At 45.4% G+C, this 25,738-nt stretch overlaps 2 protein-coding genes across 11 annotated transcripts in view; one reads left to right on the forward strand and one right to left on the reverse strand.

Annotated features, from left to right (window-relative positions):
• The window catches only part of LOC105691043, a 149,187-nt gene that overhangs the window by 44,369 nt on the left and 79,080 nt on the right, over positions 1–25,738 (reverse strand). For 9 of the 10 annotated variants that reach the window (XM_048659568.1, XM_048659567.1, XM_048659571.1 and 6 more), the window contains one exon: positions 25,555–25,696. In XM_048659568.1, the coding sequence (XP_048515525.1) occupies positions 25,555–25,686 (132 nt within the window). In that variant the 5' untranslated portion in view covers positions 25,687–25,696. Of the gene's footprint in view, positions 1–4,744; positions 6,244–25,554; positions 25,697–25,738 lie in introns of those variants that run through there. The other variant, XM_012409280.4, reaches the window with a different exon arrangement.
• LOC125502052 lies at positions 11,521–13,861 on the forward strand. Its single transcript, XM_048659586.1, has 2 exons — positions 11,521–12,558; positions 13,497–13,861. Exons 1-2 carry the CDS (start codon positions 12,530–12,532, stop codon positions 13,786–13,788), a joined length of 321 nt encoding a protein of 106 aa, XP_048515543.1. The 5' UTR covers positions 11,521–12,529; the 3' UTR covers positions 13,789–13,861.

Raw genomic sequence — 25,738 nt, forward strand, 5'->3', positions numbered from 1 at the left:
GAATCTGGAAGAAAAATTGACCTATCTCTAAAATTGACCGAGTTATTGCCAATTTTCAGCTTTTTGGGGTGAAAAATAAAAAATTTATTTTTCAGTCTATCTTCATGTAATTTGAGCTCAGGAATCTGAATCCGGAAGAAAAATTGATCTATCTTGGAAAATGACCGAGTTATTGCCGAATTATCGCATTTTTTTGCATAAATTTGAGGATACCTCGAAGGGAAAAAATCGTAGCTTAATTTGGACAACGGATTCGTGTTCCTGAGGTCAAAATACGTAAGAAAAGTGCCATACGATCAATTTAAAAAAATAAAAATTTTCGGTCAAAATTTGAAAAAATCGTAAGGGGTACCCCTTGGAAAAATCTCAAATTTTGACCAAAAATTTTTATTTTTTAAAATTGATCGTATGGCACTTTTCTTATGTATTTTGACCTCAGGAACACGAATCCGTCGTCCAAAATGAGCTACGATTTTTTCCCTTTGAGATATCCTCAAATTTATGCAAAAAAATGCGAAAAAATAGGGATTACTCGGTCATTATTCGAGATAGATCAATTTTTCTTCCAGATTTGGATTCGCGAGCTCAAATTACATTAATATAGACTAAAAACTCAAATTTTTTTTTCTGACCCCGAAAAGCTGAAAATTGGCGATAACTCTGTCAATTTTAGAGATAGGTAAATTTTTCTTCCAGATTCGGATTTCTGAGGTCAAATTACATAAGAAACCCGTAAAAAACCCTCGAAAAAAAAATATTCATCTCCGACCCCAAAATCGAACGAAAAACCAAAGACTCCCCTTTTTTTTCTGCTCCTAGAAGCGAAAGAACGGCGACAACTCGATCAATTTTATAGGTGGATCAATTTAACTTGCAGATCTGGATTCCCGACTGCGAAATATATATGAATGCGATACATAAGACTTCACCATAAATAAATAGCCTGTATGTATTTCATCTCATAGTTCCCGCATCACCTCCTGTTTTATTCGAACCGGCTAATTGACTCGACGCCCGTCATTTCGAAGCCTGGTTATAATCCCGAGCTTTGGTCTTGTCGACGCAAAGATGATTAATTGTACCCATATCGCAGGTCCAAGAGATTCTCTCATAGGTACTTAGGCGATACCTACGTACACGTATATATATACGCACAAGTATTCACCTACTCGACAAGCGTTGCGGTAACGCGACGCCATACATACGAAAATAATGCGCACACATGATATACAGCGTGATGATCTTATGTCGTTATACATTTTACGGCGGTGCTCGCGTATCAGAGTTGTATAGCTCGCGGGTTCAGAAATGCGCTCGCCGCGGTTATTATACTTTGATTTCATTTCTTATACGCATCCCTTTTTTTGCCCCACATTTTTTTTTCTCTTTTCGTCTTCTTCTTCTTCTTCTTCAATTCGTGTGCTATAATAATTCTTACGATACACACGATGCCCGATAATACCTACGTATACGTGTGGTAAAAATCTGTACCGAAACTTTTGCGGGCTAAGTTCGCCAACTTTTTTCACGACATTAATAAAATATATGTGCAAATGACGATGCGCGATCTCCTCGTAAAATTATGACGGATGAAATCAGACTGAAAAAAATTTGACGAGTTATACCGTAATAACCGAGGTGATGGATCACGTATTACGACACATGATCTACGATCGGCTTTTTTGCCCAGTTATGCGTGCGCGATAATTCATGACGCGGAGCGATTTTGCATTTTTCGATCGCTGATCAATCCTTCGCTTCCCCCCGTTCGGATTCTCAAAAATTGGGGGACGAGGAAACAAGGTTTCCGAATCAATATCTCTCGAGATTAATTCAAAGAATCATTCCTCTTCATATTTTCTCTATCACGAATCCGCCAATTCACCAAAATTAATTTTTTTTCTTGCTTTCCATTTCCGTTTTTCACACGATTCGACTCTGGAGAACGACAGACGGACATGGGACAAAGAGTCTTACAATAAAACGTAGTATTACAGGACTTCCCGTCCACACATTTTCACGTAGGTACGTACGTACGAATCGGTCGAATACGGCGTGGAAGTCGAACAGCTGACGATAATGATTTGACGATTAAGTTTCAACCCTTTCGATACGTACGTACAACGCAGCTGCCAGAGCCAGGACTTTACGTCGCGCGGGTAAAAATTTCAACCGCATAAGAATCGAATCACCGTGAAAACGATTCTTCCGTTGCTCACCCGCGACGTGGCGGGAAGGATGATGATAATAAAAAAAAAAAAAAGAAAAAAAGAAAAAACGAAAAGAACGAAAAAGGAACAACGAATAAATGAAAGCGAATTAAAGGTATCGAAAGTATTCGGTGAGGATCAAGGACGACGCGTCCTGCGACCGACTGTACAAGTTATTTTAGATTTACGGATGGGGCGGCGCGTGAGAGATTCTTTGCGGATGGCGCGGAGCGCATAATCGCGCCCCGTTTTGGGGACAAAAGCTTGAGTAAAAGATTATGCGCGACGGTTCGTGCGTCGAATGTATAACACGTCCCGAAGATTTCCAGGCTCTGGCCGGCGCTCCTCGAGGTTTCCGAGTTCCCCGATCCTATACCTATACGCGGCACACACGGGACCTCGTTCTTTCACGGCTCTTATATCGTGTGCGTCTAAGCCCCCCACACACACACGCATCCGCGTCCTCCTCCTCCTCCTCCTCCTCCTCGCCGCTCGAGAATTCTGACGTCCTGAGGGACAGCCACGCGGACAGCAGGAGGAGGAATACGATAGGAGCGTGACTTTGATGCGTTGGGGGCGTTTGCGTTCCGCATGCCAAATAAGCCACCACCTTTTATATTTATATATATATATATAGATATATATTTCTCTTCCATACAAAATAAACCACCGTGACTATCGGTATTTTCGTACGTCTCCTCAATTCCGCTTCGACACCGAGAATTTCCGCATGCAGTATTCATGGGGAGTCGATTTTTGTTTTTTTTCCCTTCGCAAAATCGCGACGAGTCACGTGGGGGGAGGGGGGCCGTTCAAATTCGATTTTGAACCTTTCGAAAATTGAACGTAATCGTGGAGAAAAAAGAAATCCAAACGTTGCGAATTATTTTTCGAATATTTGATTCGGAAACAAAAATTATGAGTCCGGGGATCTCATTTGCTGTAGAAATCAGTTGGTTCTTCAGACTGCACCGAGTCCTGGTGTGCGCGCACACGTGGTCGAGCGGTGAGGTACGATATTATAGCGGGTTATATTTTAATGGTTTAGCTGCACGCAAAGAGAGTAAAAAGAAAAAAGGAAGAGAAAACGACAAAAAAAAAAAAAGAAGCATTTTTAAAACTCGCTTTTAATGAAGACGGTGGTGCGGTGGCGTACGGTGCGTTATGCGTGACGAACTCGACCCGCGGAGGCGCATCCACGTTGTTGAATGAGAGTTAAACGAGAATTTATGCGCCGCTCCTCTTATAACTTGCCATATATACCCACATCCCTGACTCCCGCGATTCCCGAAGCTTCGCGTCGCCGAATGTCACACCCGACCGCGCGCGTACTCGAACGAGAAGAAAAAAAAAAAAATATTGATCGAATAAAAATACGAACTAGATAAATTTATCCTAGACTCAATAACGCGGACGGCGAAACTTCGTTCACGGCGTGTGATAAATTGATGACGATGCAAGTTACGCGCAATTATGCCATTTTTTCATATCTCTCTCTTTTTTTTTCATTTGTCTATAAAATAATTATTCGACGAAATTTATTCGCGATGCACCGATCGATCGGTCGCAGAGTTTACGACGACTTCTATAACATTCCAACGAACGTTCGGCAGTACATCAGGTGTGCGTGTAAAAATATTTTTCGAAATGTTACGAGACGCTATGTAAACCGAACATTCGATTCGTTAAGCAATTATGTATAATTATGATCGTTATATACGACTTGTACATACCGTACCCTATACTCGCGCGGAACACCGTTTCTTTCACGATGTTTAATATTATAGTTACTTTTATTATCCTAAGAATTATTGTAAATTATTATTGTCAGGTATAAATACCTCCTCTCTCACGTCGCTTTATACGTTGTAACGTCGCTGTACGAGTAACCTACGCACATATATTCGTAGCCACGTGACGTGACGTTGCCACCGATCGAATAAATCTATGCAATTTTTGTTCGCGAACAAGGTATTTTTACCCACATCGTAACGCAAGATTAATTTCGACGTAAAAAAATATTCTACGATCGGTGAACTTAAAAAAATTATATTAAATTATATTATACGGTACGCATCGGTCGCGGGGTCAGCCAATCAGACCGAAGTTTCATTAATCATTTCGCGAGTTAGGTATACGTGTCCAGGTATATGTAGGTAAAAAATCAGCGCGAACAGTCTGTCGAAACTGATGTATACGCACGACGTATGCATCCATCGGCCAATTTCGTCGCTCCTAATTCCGCGTGGTAAGAAAAGAACTTTGAATAAAATGAGAAAAAAAAATTAATAAAAATAAAAATCGCCCAAATGAGAAGAAGAGAAAAATCACCGGTTCCGTCAAAATAGAAGTGGACCACCTGGAAGCCCCGGCTATTCCAACGTCGGCGTTATTTTTCACGTTGAAAAGTTTTACCTCGAAATTGAAATTGAAGTTGGAAAAAAAAAAAAACAGGAATAATTTTTGGAGCCTGATTACATCGACGATAATACGTAGTTTTTTTTTTTGTTGCTTACGTTACTTTTTCTACTCACACTTGCATCGTCCATTCCGCGATACGTTTTTTGCCTTGACTATAACGTATATTATGGTAGCGGACGGGCGGTGTGCTGGCAGTTGATGTTGTACCGCTGCGCAGGTAATCCTTTTTAGTTAAGTCAGCTGGAGTTTCTCACCAGCAACAAATTACGTACAGCATGTGCAACGCGGACGCACTTTTCTCTTTCTCTTATTTTTCTCTTTATTTTTTTTTTTTTCTCTCATGCATTAATATTATACGACGCCATCATCATCCTCAAGGATACTACTTCCCTCTCCTCTACATCGTAATAAAGGCGAGAAGGGCTTCGAATTGAAAAAGTCGCAGAATTCAACACGTTCATTATAATTATGATTATTGCTATTAATGATGCCGATGTTATTATTATTATTATTGTCGTTGTTACTATTATTACAATGGACTGAAACCACCGTATGAATTATCCACCGGTTATTTCTTCCTTTTTTTGTTCAAATAAATTATTCTTTGGGAGAAAAATGAAATATTTTGCAATGTCAAGATGTTTTTTTTTTTTTTTTTTCAATCAGAGCACTACCTAACACACTTTTCTTTTATCATACTATAATAGTATATATTTCACCACACCGTTAATAACTTTATCCAGTGTAATAATAAATCCTGAGCAAGGAACGTCGTTGCACTTTATACGGATAATATTAGTTTCCGACGATCGATGTGTATTAAATTAAATTTTTTAGAATTCGCAACGAAGAACTTTGAGAACGATTCGTTGAACGTTCGCGATTATCGCACGGATGTATTTAAATCGATAGGATTTAAAAAATTCAGGAGCGAAACGAGAGTAGAACGAGATTAAAAAACACGAGAGGACATGTCCTGTCGCCGCGTTGAAGTCTCCGCGCGCTCGCCTGTACACGACGGGTTGCATCGAAGTCTCCCAGCCACGGAGCGCGCAGCGCGACGCGGTGTTAGAATATTATACACTGCACCTATTCGTGCGTGGATTAATAAAAACTATAAGAGCGTGGTAGTGGCGATAGCTACAAGACGACATGATAATGACGAATAAAAAGAAGATGAAAAAAGTTGGACCACACAAATAGTAGAAGGAACAGGATATCGAAGAAGAACGTAGGTAGTACGAGCGAGCATCGAGCGTCGGGGGACTTTTGCTCGGTATTCTTCGCGCTTGAGAAAACCGGCGGTTTTTCTACTTTGTTTTTCTTTTTTCAACTATCGTCAGCGACGGCGATGAGAATTTTATATCGACTATAACACCGTCGACGACAAATTCAACGACACATTTTTTACGAAATTTGTATATACGTCAACTTGTGATTTAAAAAAAAAAAAAGTGTTTAATTTCAATCGCGCACTTTTACGGAAACTGCGGTGTTGCGATGTACGAGATTTTTATCGAGAGCTACTTTACTTCGTTTTTCTTAATCCAACCAACGACTTCGACTCGTCTCTCTCTCTTCACCTCTTACCGGACAGCGGTTGGGACACCACTGAACTGTGCTCTCCGCTACGAAACACCACGCGCTCCTGGTTCCACTGCGCGTACGGTCTCAGAGAAAGCCGCCCGCGGCGCAGGAACTCCCATATATTTATACCGACACACACACACCTATGTACATACCTCGTGTACATACATATACTCCTATGTACGATATTATTCGTATTTATGTGCGACGATAACTGTTATCGGTGAAAAAATGATAGCGAGTATAGACGCGCATCGATTTCGTATTCGATGACCGGCGGACACCGCGTACACTTTTTTTTTGTTTTTTGTTTTCTGCATTTTTGATCGCGGAAATCAAAAAGCAACAAAAAATCGTAATCAGACGCGCGTCACGGAAACTCGACGTATAAATTATCCATCTTTTTTTTTTCTTCTTGCAATTTTTTCACGTACGAAAGTAACGAAAGGATGAATTTATCTCGGGGTAACTCACGCGTGAGAAAATAACAAGTTACACGCGAAGCCATCGATCGGCGTGGTATATGATATAAAATATAATACGATGATCGTGGAAAGATGCGGGCCGTTAGCGAAGTAAGATACACATATACCTGTGGCTAGATACCGCAGGGTAGAGCAAAAGTTGGAGCAGGGGCTGCAGCGTAATATCGCATACATACACATGTATATATATATTTTGCTAAGAAAATCTCTACGTATAGACGTACGTACGTTACACAAGAGCTGGAATTCACGGAGGCTGGAATAAGGAAGAAGTTGATGAACTTGCCTCGTGAATCACACCGGCTGTAAAAATTGACACCATACAGCCGCGAGTTAGGTCCCCGCGGTATACGCGCTCGCGCTCACGCACACGCACGCACACACACACACACACGAACGGGTCCCGAGCCTCGGATTGGTATGAGATAACGTAATGTGGGTATAAGGCACATGCCCGTCTCGTGTGAGAGATAATAATGGCGGTTCGAGCCATCGGGAGAACAACAGGTTTTCATCGCGGCATTATAAAACGTGTGTACCGTGTTGTATACACACTCGCGAAGAAAACCGAACGAACTTACGGGGGGACTAACGATCCTCGTCCCGTACGCATGTGAACTCCGACTCGACTCGACTCGAAGCTGCGTTACTCGAACCTACGCGTATCCGCGGAGATGCGAATTCATCGTTTCATACCGCACGGATCGGTGGCGTCGAATCGAAACGATTGTTCGCTTTTGCGGGGGCCCCCGAGAAAAATTCTTACCCACTTAGTTTTTGAGAAGGCTCACCGTACACGTCGCATAATTTTATAATTGTTATATTGTACGGTTGAGAGACCAAACATGCGTACTTTTGGACGAGAGTACCTATGCGTAAAATAATCACTCGGTTGTTGTTATTATTCGTAGAAGTGGGAGAAAGAATTCTCGTTGCACCGTAAGCGATAAGGTGAAAAGGAACGACGAATGTTGTCGTATTTGCAGGTCCCCGCGTATAACTAACGCACATAACGCGAGATAAGGGCCACTGCGCTGCAGCGTCGAAGCTCGTGGCCAAGTTCAGCCGCGCGATAACGAGGCTAATTCTTATGCAAAGAAACGGACGCCTGCGGCGCGAATGAAAACTAAAGGAAGAGAAAGAAGAAAAATAAAAATAATCGACTAGGCACACTCGCAATCGCGTTTTGATACCCGATGCCGCCATCCGGACGCGATAGGGAACGGCCCACCTGTCCCTCGGGCGCTGAAAATTTCAGTCCTCTTAGTCTCTCCAAAAATCAAAAATCAAAAATCTACCCATCCGAATCCGCAAAAGCTACGATCGATCGATCGACTCAGCGCTCGTTTTCTTACGATATGATACAGGCGCCGCGGCTCAGTTGGAACGGGTGAAGCCGCGGTTCTCGCGGAGTTAGATTGGATCGATAAAGCGCAGCGAAGAATACCTCGATATACCAACGAGGGGCGGAGGGGGGGGGGGGGGGGGGGGGGGGGGGGAGGGAAGGGCCAGGGCGAAGAGGCGACACGAAAGTCACGCGACGTTCGTTCGGAAACGACGGAGGACCTGCGGCGCGGCTAGCGAAGAGTTGTTTCTTTTTTTTTTTTTCTCTTTTTATCTGTTGCCGAGGATACGGAGCTACGGGGTAGGGCGTCGTTTGCACGAAGTTCCGGAGTACCCGGGGTAGGTAGGTAGGTAGGTAGGTACGTACGTGTGGGCAGAGGTGTGTCGAGCGTACAGTACAGTACGGAAGGAGCCGGAGCCCGCCACGTACGAAACGCTTTTGCTCTCGCGCTTCGCTACCGCGCTTATACGTACCGTACACGCTTCGAAATAAGAAGTGAAACGGAGGATTTACACGTGTAACGCCGACTCGCGCGGCCCTAAGAGCGGTGCACACGAGGAACGAGGGAGGGAGGGAGGGAGGAGGGCATCTCGCCACGCGAAGCGCTGAAAGCGGGCCCCCTCCCCCCCGATATACATATACACAAGTACACGTGGGGGGGTCCGCGAGGTACACGCGGGATCTCCCAGCCGTAACCGAGCGACGACGCGTCCGCAAGAGTGTTTATGCTAATACCGAAGAAGCAGGGTGGCCCACAGAACCTGCAACAGCTTCGTTCTTATATATTCCCCCCTTAACTTCCTTTATCCTAACATCCTAACCGTGTCGCTACACCGTCACGTTTCAACTTTCCATCCCCGCTAACCGTAACCCCATTTTTCCCACAGCGGGATCTTGGACCATTTTTTTTCACCCCCCCCCCCCCCCTGTACCGGATTCGTTTCTTCTTTTTCACCTGTTCATAGATCCGCGTAATCTGTTTCGTATTTTTCTTTTTTTTTTTTTCTGTTTTTTTTACTTTCGTTTATCGTTTACGATATATTTGAAGAAACTTCGTATTTAATGGAGCTCTTCCTGCGTTGTACTTCTGGAGTCGCGCGTAACATTTCATGCGGTCTGGAAACAATTTGAAGTTAAACGGCGCGCAGTCAAGAGCAACGAGACCCTCGCCACCGCAGGTTGCGCCGTACAAAAATTCCGTAGGATAGAAAATCGATCGGGTGCACGAGAATCGTATTCTCAAAACGTACTGGAGAAAAAATGAGGAGAGAAAAAAAAAGGTCGAATCGAAAATATAAAAAATGGACGTTACACTTTCCGCGGCGCACCGAATTACTCGTCCCTTTCGTTCACCGAATAATTCGATGCTACCGGCTAAGATCCCGTCGGCTAATTACGTTGTTCGTTGATAAGTAAAACCGGTAAAAATAAAGAGACGACGAAAAAGAAAATAAAAAAAAAGAGGAAGAAGAAGAAGAAAACCGAAGAAATAAAGATTTTTTTCATCCAACCGCAGAGTCGACTATCTGCCCATTATAGCCGGCGGGTTAATTTTTACCGGGTAGGCAGGCATACGTGTGCGTGTGCACGTGTGCGTGTATATAAGGTACGTGTAAGAAAAGGATGCGAGCGAGTAAGGAAGGCTGCGTGTACGTATACAAGCGAGAAAGCGACAGGGAGCGAACGAACGAGGAAGGTAGTCTTGTTACCCGAATTACTTCCCACGTGTCTTGGTAATTAGCCGTAGTGACGAGTTAATTAGCTTTGGGCGAAGCTTTCGTCGCGTGACGCGCCACGTACGATCCGTATACACACGTATACGTATACCTGCGGTCTTTCGTCGGTCCGTCCGTCCGTCCGTCCGTCTCCTCGCCTTATAGCCATTCTACTTCGCGTTATACATACGCGTTATATGTATGTATGTGTATAATACAGGTGAAAAAAAGAAAAAAATATCCACTCGGCATCCACCTCGTCGGCAGTTTTATATCGTGCGTATGCAAGGCGCACGCTGAACGCGGCGAGTATACGGGGTGGTGGTGTATATACAGGTATTAAAAAAAGTTAACACCTTTTGGACGACGATCGAGAGCGAGCGCGCGCGCGCGGGGGGCTGCACATACGGCGCCGAGCAGCAGCACACGCCATCCTCATTCGATCCGGTTCGCCAAGTAAAGATGCGACGGTCCCGCAGCGTCCCGCTCCTCATCCTCGTCGTTTGTATACGCGACGTTTTGTTACCGACTAGCTAGCTAGCGAACGTAAGCAACGTCCGCGTTTCGTGGTATCTCGGGGCCTCGGGCCGGCCGAAATTAAGTCCGATCTGAATTTTCGATCGATCGATCAAAATCGCGGCGATCGGATCGGACGGTACGGTCAGTTTGCGAAAAGCAGCTTTCAGCTACCGATCCTTGTCACCGAGTCTCGCGACTTCGTATAAACCGCGAGATTTTAACTAAGATTTCGGTTTCTTTCTCTCGCTGTTCGGGCTCTTTTCTTTTTTTTTTTTTTTTCGTCGAGCACTCTTCTCGTTTCGCTCAAGTCGCGGATATCCATCGTCCGCGAATCTAGCGGGCGATACGATCGAAAGGAAAAATTGTGTGAAAAGTCGGGCCGGAGTTAACGCGCGGATGCGGAAATTTGATCCTCGTGTAATACAGCGCGGCGCGGCTCTCTCGTACGTACCTTCGTATCCGCATCATCTGGTTAACGTTGACCGGAAGCGTGCGTGCGCGGTGCGTCGCAACAACGGCGAACGTACGCCTATAATAGGTGTAATCGGATCGGGGATCGTTCGCAACTAGATGTAGTTGAAAATTGCCGGCAATTAATCGACGACCAGTGTACGAACGTAGCGTTCGATTCCCCTTCTATGATTCTCGGTACCACATTCTCCGTTCGCGAATAACGTATACATATGTATATGTATGTGTATATCGAGTACATGTGATATTCGTTGTATGTATATCTGCGCAACCCACGTATTGTAACAAGTGCTAATCAATGACGAGGCGAGATAAACGAACGTTGCTACAGCATCGAGCGAGCGAGCGAGCAGCAGCCGGTGATCATAGTCGCTGCTGCCGGAACACGAATAACGAGCTGAAAATAATAATCCTTGAACCGGTTACACCAACGGGAGCAGCGACGGACCGCAGTCGCGGAGACAGTGAAAGTAGAAAACCGATCGCGATACCTTGTCACGTTTCGAAAATAAAGAAGAAGAAGAAAAAAAATTAAAATTGAAAAACAAAAAGAAAAACTATTTCAAACGGGATCCGAAACTAGCTTGGAAAATGATTGCACATCTCCAAAAAAATCCCTCACAATTCGAACTTTTTTTTTCTTAATCTACAGGCGAGTTTTGTCTTACGAGGTTCATTTTTGCGATCGACGCGTTAAAATTATGGGGGGGGGGGAGGAGAATACGTTCGACGATAAAATTTGAGGGTTGAAAATTCAGTCAGGTTTCGCGCAGCTGGTGATCAACTGTGTAATAATGTCTCTATTTCGACTCGCCCGTGTTCCTGCGGCAGTTCGGCTAGCTATACCTAATAATTACACGTCACCGAGGCTCTCTTTCGCTGGCTGCGTTGCGTCCGAGCGTCCTCCAATTACCCGCGAACGCACCTGCTGCCCCTGCTTTGGCTGCCGACCGTGCTTCGTCTTTCTCGCGACTAGCCGATCGTGAGACAAATATATATAAATGTATATGCGACGATTTTCGGGGCAACGAACAAAGTGGAAGAGAAATTGATATCGGGAAAAAAATATGAAAAACGAGCAGAGATATCCAACGATCGCAAAAGTCACGGCACCGTGAAGAAACGATCGTTATCGGCCACATCTGGAAGCCAAGTTAAATTCACTTTCACGTCCTCGATCCGCTGTATCGCTGATGAAAGAAAAAAAAAAACAAATAAAATTATTATCAACAATCGATCCTTCGATAATGTCATGTAATTTTCGACGAAAGATTTATTTGTAACGCGACGTTATTAGTTTGTAGAAAACTGCCAACGATTTCAAGCCAATGTCGTCACCTTGTGAAGAAAAAAAAAAAAATCCGTCTCCCAAGGGTTGTGAGAAATAATTAAAAGAAAACAATATATTTGAAAAGGTATCCGCGAGTATAGTAATTTCAGTTTGTACGAGAAGAAAGAAAAAAAAAGCTCGAAGAAACGAAGAGAGAGGAAAAAAAAAGCGTCACGTCTTGTTTTAACATATTTAACGTCGGCACGTTTGTTTAAAGAAAGAAGAGAAAAAAAAAAACCAAAAGTTATTACGGCCTTACGGCAGCCATATTTGTGAAGTAAACTCAACCCGTTCGCTAATGACAAGTTTCTTGCGTCACATATTTATTTATATATATATATATAAAGGTGTAGCGGAGTCGTCGCGATAAAAGTATTACCGGGCCGTTGCGAGCGAGTCGCGGTCCCTCGGTTGGGGAGCGCGTTCGACGTTGATCGTATTATGGGATGCGGTGGTTACGGATAAGTCCGACGGGGTATGCCCACGTAGTCGCAGCGGCAACTTTAACCCGGACAACGCGCGGTCGTTCAATTACCGGATTTAATATACGAGCCATTAAATATTATAACGCGATCTTTCGGTTGTCGCGCCGCGGCGCATTCCGAAACCTCTCGCGTAGTTGTAATAATATATATGTATCTATTCGAAAACTGAGGGGTGTAATATAGAGAAACCTCGATACGAGTGATGTGATAATCAACCGCGTAATGTAAAAACCGAGCGAATAAATATCAACGGGGTTTAATTAGCCCTGACACCTATATCACCGATCTCTAGATCGGCGTTCGTTATTTCTTCATTCTTCTTTCTTTTTTTTTTTTTTCTTATTTCCCATCGATCCTTACGCCGTAGGTATACCACGGTGATAATTTTACAATTCAACTTCACCTGCGAGCATCCTTCCGCTCGGAGACCATCGGTATAAGTGAGTCGGATTTTTTATTTTTTTTTTTCACCGTCTCTTCGCAGTTGGCAGTCATTGAAAACCAGCCGGACCCAAACCTTTCCTTTTATTGGGATCGATTAGCTCCCAACGTCCACCCGAGGCGCGGCGGGTTTCGTTAAATAATTTTTCACGCGGTTCGACGACTAAAAAATTAGAAGAAAAGAAAAAAAAAAAAATTACAGAGAACAGTTTCTTACCCTCCCTGTGGCTGTTATAGATTTCCGAGAGTAAGAAAATTGTTCATCGCTTTTTTTGCGAGTCCGCGTCTCTCTCCCCCGCGGCGGTTTCGTTCGCTCGAGTCGTAACGATATCCGGAAAACGCTTTAAAACACCGGGATAAAAATTGATCGTTTCAATCAATCGGGACGAATGATTTTTTTTTTTTGTTTTTCTTTCTTTCTTTCTTTCCCTCGAATCGATTTCGTTTTACCGGACAATCGGCTTACAGAATTCTGATTCTGATTCAGATTTTCTACGAGGGATGAGGATTTCGTCCCGACGATGGCGTCGCAGTGTCCCGAACCGATCGTCGAAGGCGTTTCTCTGGGCAGTATCGTTAAGTACGTTTTGAGACACACGAGGATGACGGAAGCCAGCGTTCGTCACGCGGTAACGGAGGTTCTGAATCTCGGAATCTCGATGGGGAGGATCGGAAAGACGTCGGAGGGAACTTACTTCCTCATGACGTCCAGCCCTCCCGCAGCCGCTCAAAACATCAGGGAACCGTGTTTCAGCGACGACAGCAGCGGCAGCGATTGAAAGAAAAAAAGAACTTGTAATCGTCCAATTATACTCGTCGAATGAAAATTGTAAAATTGTCGAGTACGCGAAATACGTGTGATACACGTGTGATTTTTGTGACCACGAGAAAGAGCGATCCTTCGTACGGTTTAGCGGGGTTGAAAAATTATCTTCAAATCCCTGGAGGGGTTATAAATCAAAATTTAACAACGTTTCGTTTCACCTGGTTGAAAATTGCGTCCCTTGTTTTATATATCGCTTTTTGTGACGAGCGGCGGTGGCGGCAGCGGCAGCAGCTTGCGTTTACGTAACCAAATTCGCGAGTCCCGAGGCTAGAATACACGGGCATAGAACATTGGACGGATTTTTTTTATCGATCGATCGATCGTTCGATCGATTCGCGGGGGAATTATCGTGTCTGCAGCCGGTCGCATGTAGTTTGCCCGTTTCGTCGATCGAAATCGTCCGACCCTCGTAGTTTTTTTCGTAGCAAAATCGAGAAACGCTCGTTGATCGGGCGTCGCAACCTCGATCGCCGATTATTGTGCGTGGGATCTTACGGGGGGCATCGCCGGTGTCGCAAGAACAAGTTCCATAAACTTTGGTATCTCCGTTTAATTGCCGTCCATACAATTTTACCATCAACGGCGCGGCCCTTCTTTCATCTTTCACCTCGTAATCCGAACGAGTAAGGAGTCGTCCGCCAATCTTCCCATAGCCGCGACTGCTCACCGTCGCTCAAATTCGTAAAATGAAAATTAATTTTCGCTATAATATCAGCGCCTCGAATCCCTTTGCTCTGGTGTAATTGGCCGGCCCGCAGGCCCAATTTACTACTCAACTCCTCGCCTCGATTTCTGATCTTTTTAAAAAAACTTCCAGCTCAACAGCGAAAAAAAAATTAGAAAGAAAAAGCATCGAAGACAGAGTCACCATTTTTTTCCAACAATCGGTAACGAATCAACGATCGCGATCGTTACTTTCTTACATCGGTTAGCGGCGGAGAGAATATATTCGGTCGAACCCCCGCTGACGACGAGAGAAAAAAAAAAAAAAAAAACAACAAATACATCTACGGATATATTTGTTCGCCCCCGGTCCTTTTTTTTTTTTCCTCCCAAAAGAGCTTTTCGTTCTCTATTTTTTCATTCGTTACTATCCGAATATTAATTGGACAGCCAATTATATTTTTCTAGTGAAACGTAAATTGAATAATTCCTCAACTGCAATTAAAGCGGGCCAATTATCCTGCGTAGATGCGTACGTTACGCACAGAAATGCGGCGTAACGTAATCCCCCAATAATATCGTTAACAGTTTCACTGCCGGAGAAATGACGGCGTCGGCTAGGTGAACATTTGCCCTCAGCGGATGGAATAACAGCGCGAATATTCTAGGACAAGGAGATTGAATTATCGCGGTTCTTTTTCCGCAATCGAAAAACGCCAGGGTGGTTCGAAGGAGAAAAAGTGAAACAGAAGAGAGACGAGAAGGAAGCTCCTCTCCGCGAACGGACCGCAGTAGCGGAATCTCGCGATCATTTGTGTTACGAAACAAAGTCCTTTGTTCGTCGTAAAAGGTAAAGCGTCGCGACGCCTTTAGTCCGAGTATCTATAGAGCTATAAACCTTCCATCCGGTATCCACCCACGACGTTTAAAATCGTACAGTGATTCACACCGGCGACTACGTGCGATCCACAGGTTACAACATACCGGAGAATCCTTCGCTCCGTTCCATTCCTTATCCGCGATAAAATAATTCCACACTATACTTCTCACAATCCTCGATCAAGAGCGACGAATGATGAGCTCGATTTTCAAAAAGTCAACTCTCCGAATTCCTTTGTACAAAAATTATAATTAGCATCCCTTCCGATTACCTTCGTAATCGAGGATCGGCTTGATCGCACCCTAATAAGGATATTTCCGGGCAAATTAGCCGGGGTACGAAGCTGTCCCGAAGTTTGCCTAATCGGGGGCGAAGAAAAAAAAAGCTCGACCGTTTCTAGATGAAACGAAAAAAAAAAAAAAAGAAAAGAAGAAGAAGAAGAAGAAAATCGAGTAGCGTGATTTGCGCATAGAATGTACTCCCTTGGCCGGTGCGCCGCTCTGCCCCCATAAGGACAGTCTTTAGTTTCTTCCCTGACCTTTTACTTCACCCCAATTTACCCGTACAACCTGCGCGGACAGTGACTCTCATCGCACGCGCGATGAGCTTAATTTTTTCCTCCAATTAATTCTCGCCGGTATTCGCGAGTAGGAACGGGAAGAAAAAAAAAATCGGCTCTACCGCCCCGCGCGGAGCTTTCCGAGGTTTCTTTCGAGAGCGTACTGCGCCGCGAAGTTTGGCTTTTGAAAATTTTACATCGGATCGCCGAACGGCGGACGCGTTATTCGCGGGAAGAGGAGAGAATATAGTATACGTATAAAAGCGAAGCGCGGAGAGAAGCCGGTAGTAGGCATCGGGATGCAGAGGAGTGCGAGACGGTGAATAATCCCGACGCCGACGTGTCCCGGTGTCGCCGAAGCTGATCGTTTCACCGACGTGTTCGCGCCGCTCTCGCAGCTGCAAACATTATTCCGTTTCCATTCGATATCTCCGAGGCGAGATCCGACCTTCGGAATCATCGATACGCGTACCGGGTGTCCCAGCGAAAAAGACTCCGCTTCGAGAGTAGAAATTTTAACCCTTCCGATCCCTCAGAGGTATCTGGACTTTGTAGAAAATCACTCCTGGGCGGAGTGTATCGTTGAGATTCCCGAATCTGGTTACTGTAGTCAATTTTGATTCCGGTCCAGGACCTCCTCCTTTTTTTTTTTCAGGCGATTTCCTGCCCACCGAAAATTTGCGGTAGATCAATTTTGGCCCGTCGATTTGCGAGGATGAGTCTGAAAGCTCCACCCGTTACAGATCGAAACTTTTCGCTACCCTGTACATTAGTCGAGTGTACAACTAACGGCCGTACATACATTCGTTTAGTTCTGTAAGAGATTCGAGTTTCTTTCCGAGAGGAGGAACGACATTCGCTACCGCCGTTCTACGGAGAGTGTATATATATATATAAGTATCTTACGAGCTCATTTAAATGGTCTCACACAGCGAGAGTAGATTAAGATAAATAGGTGTAAAGAAGTAAGCCTGCTCACTTTGTTATACGGGTGCGCGACATTATCTGCACCACCGTACAGTGTCGGTTAATGTAAGACGGTCCTCGCTCCCGCTCCTCCCTCCCTTTGGAAAGCTCAAAGTTTACTTTTTTATATTACATTTCTCATTCCTGCCCGGTCGTGCTACCTGTACACACACACATACGTACGGAGTCACAGAGTTGCCGGACCGACCCTTGTGTACCGGCCCATTTTCGGTCCGAGGTACAACTTAAGATGGACTATAAAGTTTAATTAGGGCTCCCGTGGACCACCTGTCCACCTGCGGTGTTACGCTTTATTTTCCAGTACCTCGGACGCGGGTCAACCGGCGCGTCTATGATTCTGCCCTCTGAACCCTTGATAATCTACTGCGTCATCGGCCCATTAAAGCGGAAATATGAGAAAAAAAAAAATAAGATGAATGATCCAAGCCGAAGCACAGAAGCTCGATTTCGCGCTTCGTATTATATGTACAAATATCGATTATCCGACCCTCTTTCTTTTTTTTCTCTCCTTTATTTTTACTCTTTCGGTATAACGACTGAGATGGTTTTTCAATAATTCGTTACGTACGGCGTCTTTTTTTTTTGCAGACTCATGAGGTGGTGGAGGCGATCGATCCGCGCTTTTCCTAATTGAATAATCTTATTTTTTTTTGGGAATCCGGGATAGCCGCGTAAAAAAAAAAAATAATCGCCTCAAAAGGGGCGTAAAAACGATCGGAGATACGGTTACGCGAGACGAGAGAGCGAATTCTTTACCGGGATCGGAATGAAAAGAGGACGAAAAGAAAGAAAAAAAAACAAATACAGTGGAATAAGATAAGAAAGATCTTACGGTGTTGTGGAACGAAGTTCTCGAGATAAGTGAAACAGGATTTTTGGTGGTGGCCGAAAGCGGCGCATTCGCTCACGTTTTTCAATTCTTGTCTACAAGCTAATTCCGAAGATAAGGTGGCCCTCTTATTAATCGCCCCGATAAAGCCCACCGTGTCGAGGGAGGCGGTGAAGTTAATTAGGTTGTGCGCGTTCCTCGGGAAGTCCCGGCGGCTGGGGGTGGGAGGAGGGGGTCGATGCGAAGGACGTACGGCATAAAGCGAAGCGAAGTATAAAGTAGTAAAGTGAAGTAAAGTAAAGGCTGCTGCTGCCGCTGCCGCTGCCGCCGCCGCTGCTCCTGGGAATCTCTTTGGTAAAGGGAAACGAGGACGCGGGGCGGGTCCATTTATCTACAGAGTGTAGATACGATCAGCGTCCGCGCGCGAGATCCTGCCAGTATTTGTCACGGAGATGCGGTCCAGAGATTATAACCGTCACTCGTTCCTAAGGCCCTGCGGAGTCTCGGATGAGAGAGAGAGAGAGAGAGAGAGAGAGAGAGAGAGAGAGAGAGAGAGAGAGAGAGAGAGAGAGAGAGAGAGAGAGAGAGAGAGAGAGAGAGAGAGAGAGAGAGACAGCCACCTTAACTCTAGAGGATCCTATAAAGTCGCGCGTTCGTATATAAATTCACCCGAAACTCGTCATCGCGAAGCCGAGGACACGTCCTTTTTTATCCCCGGTGTGTACGCCGGGCACCTCGTGAAACCCGGAAAGCGTATTTTTCGGAATATTTATGCCAGAAACGTGCCGCGACTCTGGAATGTCAAATTCCTTGTTTTTTTTTTTCCTCTCTCATCTTTTTTCAAAACGCATCGAAAAGGAGTTTTCTTCGCGGTCGGATGAACGAGGAGGAAACGGGCACGTGTAAAATCGTGAAGAATGGAAATGGGGAAAGGATGACGAAAAAAAAAAGTTTCGAAAAATCTGACGCTCTTGGTGCTACGCGTTGCGGGGGAAATAATTGTTCTCGTTACACCGTTTCACCGTGTTTATATTATATACGTAGTCTCGTTGAGGGTATGCAAAACGCGATAATAAATGGTAGCCAGGTGTTATTTATTATCTCGACGATGTAAGAACACTGCGGGAGCAATTACATGTAAAATTGTACAAGAAACTAGTTTTCGCACTTTGGATTCTCGCAACCCTCCGGGGCTAGGGAAAAAACCGCCGTGTCCGCTTTTAACACTTCCACCTGGTTTTTTCTAATTCTTTTTTGTTTTCCGTTTTTTTTTTTTTCATTTACGGCGCATCGAGCCACGAGCGGTTAAACTTTTCCCTATACCTATATCGCCTGTACACAGTTTCCGGTAAATTATACGCGTGATAATATAAATTTGGAAAGAATTACCGGCGGTAAATTCTTCGTCTAATTTATCCTTCACCTGTAGGTATCCAACTTCCACGAGTTCTGTGGACCGTCCGCTCCGCCGAAAGGAAGCCCGCAGTTATACCTGCCTACTCGGATACTTCGGATAGTTTCAACGCCGAACGTACGAAATAAATTCCGTTGATCGCCCTCGCGAGCGGTAGTACGACGAGGAGACTGTAAAACGGGAAAAGAAGAGAAGCGGTGGAAAAAAAGGAAGAGGAGATTCGGAGGTAGAACGAAAGTAAAGGGAGCGCATGGGCGAAGCGGGAATGCCGAGAGGGAGACGGGAGGGGAATCCTGCTACACCTGCACAATTCGAACTCGGCTTCCTCGGTATCTGTCAAGCCGACTCATAACCTTTACGGAACGGCGGTTCGAATTAAGGCAGACGAGGTGGAATCTTAATCGGCGCGGGAAATTAAGGAGACTGCTATATATATACGGGGCGTGTCGAGCCGTACCGATCGACGATGTTAATACCCCGTTACGCGGGACAACCTGCTCATTTTATTATCGTCGGAACGATTTTTTTTTTTCCAACGAGGAACCCGGAAGATCCTTCCCCACCCGAAAACGCAATTCGATCAGAGGCCTCTGCTATTTTCTAATTTTTTGGAACCCCCCCCCCAAAATTTTTGCTACAGATCGCGAAAAAAAGGATCCACCCTTCCCACTTCGTTAATGGGCTAAATGAAAGAAGAGGAACAAGGTCTCGAGATTTTTGCGCTCTCGGACTCGACGATTCCCATCCCGTTGATACATTGTTTTTTTTTCCCCACCGTACAAACGAATTTGAGTGAAGTCGATCTCCGAGGATGTTGAAGGCTCGCGGAGTCCTTGTTCTCCGTTCTGTTTGTTTATTTTTTTCTTTTTTTCCTTCTTTCTTCTCGAACCCCCGAAAAATTTTTTCTCCCCCTCTCTCGCTCGCTCGCTCGCTCGTTCGCTCGAGTCTTCGGGTCGGTTCCGATTTTTCTTTTATTTTCTAACACACGTCCGATAGAGAAAAGGGGCGCGTCGGCGTCGTCGACGCCGGCTACCGAAGAACAAAAGGAGACCTGCGCTCTCAAAACAAACATCACCTCGACTATTATTTGGAGCTGCTGCCGTTGCCGCTGCCGCCGCCGATCCCCATCTCGGAGGTAGTTTCGTCCCGTTCTCGTTCTCGGGACCCGCCGCATAGCTGGATCTCCCCGGTAACCGCCGTGCCGGTTCGGGACATAGTTCCGCCGGACTATTCACCAAAAAATCGTGTGCGCGCACCCCCTTCGCCCTCGCGCTTACCCCCGTCGCACAGAGCGCACAAGGCACGCTGTGCACCGGGATAAACAATGTACCCGAGTCCTTCGCGCCTCGCTGCCTCGCTGCCTCTGCCTCTGCTTCTGCTTCTGCTGCTGCTGCTTCTGCTGCTGCTGTTGCTCCATTCACACGCCCGTGAAAAGGAAACCCTCGCGTTTCAATAGAAGTGCAGCGCGATACCAGCAACACCTCTACCGAGACAATAGCGACCATCAGCTATAAATGCTTCAAGCCCATACGTAACTTAACCGATGCCTTCCAGTAATATCCTCGAAGCTTTTGTAGAATTACTCGATGCATGCAAGGTAAAAGACGCGTGGTACCGTTTAGTTTACCATATAGGTAAAGGTATGAGAAAAAAAAAAGATTGAAAACAAAAAAAAAAAGAAGAAGAAGAAGAAAAAGGAGAAGAAAGAAGAACACAAGGTATATTTGACGGTGCAGCGATGCAATTGCTGCCGCTGCTCCCGCCGAACGCTATAAATTCTATCGAAATAAGGTGTGATATGTAAACGAAACTGCAAATTTATTTCCAACTTTCCAAGTTATAATGGCGTTTGCTCGGACCTCGGGTGTACGTATAACCGTTTATGTACAGCCGGCTATAATACCTGCCCACCGTTCACGTATGAAACAAATAAAAAGAAGAAAAAAAAAAAAAAAAAAAAAAAAAACATAAGAAAAATCCACACGATCGAGTGTCGTATCGTAAATACCATTGAATGAAGAGGGTTTATATCGATGTACCTTATAGCCCTCCACTCCCATAACCGTGCGTAAGATCCCATTCCACCGAGAGGTACCGAACTTCCCTCGAAAAACACCTGCACCGAATTCCGAAAAAGTGAGCATCTAACTTAAAAATTTCCCAATTTTTTCGCAACGATTTAACCCTTCGAAGCGCACTTCGAAAACGGTGGACGATCCTCCGCGTAAAGTAGTCGCGGTGGTCCTCGCGGTTGAGTGAACTAATTAATTAAGCAGGATCACCGATCGCGAGTCGGAGGTAGTAAGATCCTGGCACGTCGAGGCGAACAGACGGAGGGGGTTGGTGGGGGGTGGGTGGAGGTAACCCGGGGGGTACGGGACGCGTTCACGGTGTGGGGGGGGGGGGGAGGGGGGAAGTCGAGTCGAGAAGACACAGAAGCAGTTAGCCGGGGTCCGGTCCGCGTTGTCCGCGGGTCTCTCTTCGGTAGCCGTAGCGACGCAGTTCTCCGCCCCGAAGTCCCGTCTCGGGACCGTTGGCTCGGAGATGTTTGGTCCGGCGGGAGTCTCGATATCATCTTCTTGGCGTTCAGAAATCATTAGAGACGAGGAGGCGCATTCCAAGATCCAAACGGACCTTATTTGAATGATCGGGAGCGCCGGGGCCAACGTACCGCGTCCGTAGCCGAAGGACCGTCGTGTCTTTTCTCTACTTCTTCGTCGTCCTCGTCCTCCTCCTCATCCCCCTACTACTTTTTTTTCAGATTATTTTTTCATCTACCTCACTACTCCCTTCTCATTTTCTACACACGCGCTTATTGTGTACATCAAGATACACGCCGGTGGTTTAATACAGCCCGGGTCGTTCGAATATCCGTACGGCACCGTAGGCATTTATTATACATCACCTTATCAGATTTCGATTTCTATTCACGTCACAATGGATACTATAATTATTTTTTATTAGTGGTCATAAACTATTTTCTAACCCCCTCCACCCCCCTAAAGAAATATATATTATCGGCATTGCGGGAGCAGTGCGTCGTCAAAAGTCTCCCGTAGGTATATAGATATCTTATATATATATATACATAAGATTGCCGAATGAGCTTTCGGTACATCCTTGCTGGGGAGGCATGCGAGTTCCCCCCTTTCCGATCCTCGTCCTTTTTTTTCCCATCCCCCCTTTTTCGTTTTATGTTATCACTTTTTATTCTTTGCCTCTTTCGTCGTCAACAACACGCGGGGGGGGGGGGGGGACAGTCTACAACAATTCGACGGCTGTGTCCGAAGCGATCGTGCCTTATTTTATCAAGGAGAGGAGAGTCCCGTGTTCCGTGGGTACGAATGTGCGGCGCAGGGGTATACATACATACAGCGGTGTGCGCTTATTCGTACAACGGATGTTGAAAATAATTCCTCGCGTTGTCCGAATTTCAATCCCCATAAAAATGTGATCGAACGAAAATAAATATCCAAGGTATTTTCGAGAAACCACCTGGAATTCGACCGTAGGTACGGGGTACCGACTCTGACGGGATAATAAAATTAGCGAGTACGCGGTATCGGGGGTATATCGTAAAATGACATAATAATGAGACGGCTGAGGACCGGGCGGCAGCTGCAATTTCTAACAGTGACAGAGCATGAAGCGGTTTTTTTTTTCTTTTTTCTTTTTTTCAGATCTCCTTTCTTTCTTTTACGTTTCGTATCAAACTCCGTGACTCGTCAGGAGCGTCCTGATCCCCGTCGACTCGATCACGCTGCGACTGGAACCGATCGAGATATATCTCAATTTTTCTGCTCCCGAAAGCGAAAAATTGGCGACAACTCGATCAACCGTTTATTATGGAATAGCCGAACGAATTTTCGTACAACGAGACGTCGCCACGTTCTCCTCTTCCTCGGCGATCCGTACTCGAAATAATTTTTCCCTTAAAAATTTTTTTTTTTTTCCCAACAAACATTTTACGAGAAGCATTATGTCGACCAGGTTATATATATATACACCGAACTCCGATACGTGCACACGTGTGTAACCCACGTTGCACTTGTTTTATAAAGTGTTGCAGTTAATATAAACGTGCTAGCTGCAGTATGTACGATATATATACAATATATATAAGTGAGTGTGCAGCGCGTGCTCGAAAGTGCAGCAACAGCATCAGCAGAGACGTCCGCCTGCTCCGTGTAAAAGAGAAAGAGAGAAGAGAAAAGAAAAAGAGAGAGAGAGAGTAAGAAAGTGCACAGAGTAAAGAGCATGGCGAAGCAAAGCAAAGGCTTGTCCGAGCAAATTGTACACGACGGGCCGCATGCTTCGCGAAAGACCACGCCGCGCTTTTCAACTTGACAAACACCCACGCGAGAATCTTCGCCCCCCTCCTACCCCCTTCTTACCCCCTCGCCACCCAATTTTTTTCATCCACCAATTTCGCCGATATTAACGCCGTCGTCGGATCTTTTTTTTTCTTTTTTTTTTTTTTTTCTTACAATTCCAACTCCCTGCGAGATTCCGATTTTTTTCTCTCCTCGGGGTGATTCGAGCTTCTCGGTTCAAAGGTCGACGTGTGTACGTACGTCTAGGACGCGATAGAACGAAAGAATCTGAATAAAGAAAAATAGAAAAAAAAAATACCGAGCTTATTTGATATTATACGAAGGCGAAGAAGACGAAGAAGAAGAAGAAGAAGATTACAGAGAAGTTACGTTCGTTGCACTACACGTTTACTATATATATTAACGTACTCTCGTCGCTCGTTATTTATGGGCCATTAATTAAGCAGCCGTAAAAATGAAAGTTGTAAAATTATCGAATAGACAGAAAGTGCCGGTGGAGCTTATTACGCTTTTTTCAACCCCCCCTCGGTATCGTTATACGGTCGCTTCTTTGACTCGGGTTTCCGATCTTCGCAAGCTCTAACAAAAAACAACCACCGACGTTCCATCCCCTTCGTTTCGACGTCGATTTTTCAACATACGCCTACGACAAAACATCCGCGCGATCGTCAAAATTTCGATGTCCTTCTCCCGTCCCGGCAGTCGAAGGTCCTTTACGACGATCGTGTAACACGGGCGTGTACTCGATACGCCGGTACCGGGATATCCGCGAGTCCCCGAAGGCAGAGAGCTGAAAGTGATTTATAAGGAGACCGTTTCCGAGGAAGACGCGAAGGGGGCGGGGGACAGAAAACGGGAGGGGGGTAGGGAAGCGAAGGGGGTGGGTGGTGGTTGCATGCAAATTTAAACCACGTAGAACGCGCTGTTTCGCCCTCCTCCACCTCGCGCTCACAGCCAGCCAGCCAGCCAGCCATCCATTGTCTTACGTCTATTTATCTTGGGGGCCCAAGCACAACCGTGTCGAGAATGTACCATTCGTTCTGCATTTTCTATATACTCGCGAGGGGTGGGGAGGGGGTGGGTGGGTTTCTTTGTAAGCGTACGCGCCCGACGGGGAGGTATTTCGCACACGTAAGAACGGAGGAAGACTGATTTACTTTTATACCTTTATTTCCACGTGAAATATACGCGGCGAGAATACGCTTATAAATAGTTAGTTGGCTTTATGGAGTCACGTCAAACGTCCGTCCGAATCAACCGCGTACGTTTTACCTCGAAGTTGGCTACGTCAGTTGAAGACTAACAAAAGTACGTCAAAGACGATCGTCGTTGGACCGAGACGTCAGTCGGTCGGTATAAAACACGTCGCGGTTTTTCCGTCTCGTTTCGAGCTTCCGAACGCCGAAGGAAATGGAAAAAAAAATAATAATTCCGTTCGAAGGGCGTTTTTCTCTTCAGTTCGTTGAAATGGTGATTAATTTTGTCTCGTCGGTCGACGATATTTTCCACGGAGACCCAGCGATCGCTCGCGGATAGGTGCGTAAGGCGGATCGTTACGTCGCACCGGAGGTACGGCGAAGGGGGAAAAAAAATAAGAGGAAAAATAAAAAAGAAACTCTCGCACACACGTCAGATTAATTATAAGTTACGAGCTAGCCACCTGTGCGCTACTCCGGAGTCGAATCGACGCCCGAACCGAAGGGTATAAGGTAATAAGGTATACACGTAGGTACGTAGGTATCTACCTTCCTACGAACGGAGGAAAATAAATACAGTGTTTCTTCGTTCGACTCGGAGAAGGATTCCCTACGGAATGACGGCTCAATCCGAACCGCGGATCGCGTGCTGACGGACTCCGATGTATGGTAAACCGTACAGGTGTGTACGTGTATATATGTGTACCTATACGCACTATTTCACACACGTGAATAGCCCAAACTCAAATTTAATGTAAGTTTCGAGAGGCTCGTACAACCGAACCGCAGAGTGTGTATACGTAGGTAGAGACGTCCGTTATATTCGGGTATATAGGTATATATGTGTATGTATTTACCGTGTACACCTCCTCCCGATGTCTTCCCTCGACGGTTTCTCTCTGTCCGGTTGCTCCGTTTTGTAAGTGGATTAACCGCGCCAAGTTGAGGTTTACAGGTGTGTATATGTATATATATATATAGGTGAGCATATTGTTTCACCTGTAACAGCAGGAAAAAATGAAATAAAGAGATGAAAAAGGT

The sequence above is a fragment of the Athalia rosae genome, chromosome 8, assembly GCF_917208135.1.
Source record: "Athalia rosae chromosome 8, iyAthRosa1.1, whole genome shotgun sequence".
Taxonomy (NCBI): domain Eukaryota; kingdom Metazoa; phylum Arthropoda; class Insecta; order Hymenoptera; family Athaliidae; genus Athalia; species Athalia rosae.

Coding starts and splice junctions, on each gene's coding strand:
- LOC125502052 (XM_048659586.1), top strand. CDS start 12,530: ATGCGGTGGTTACGGATAAGTCCGACGGG. Junction 12,559..13,496: donor TTACGGATAAGTCCGACGGG/GTATGCCCACGT, acceptor ATTCTGATTCAG/ATTTTCTACGAGGGATGAGG.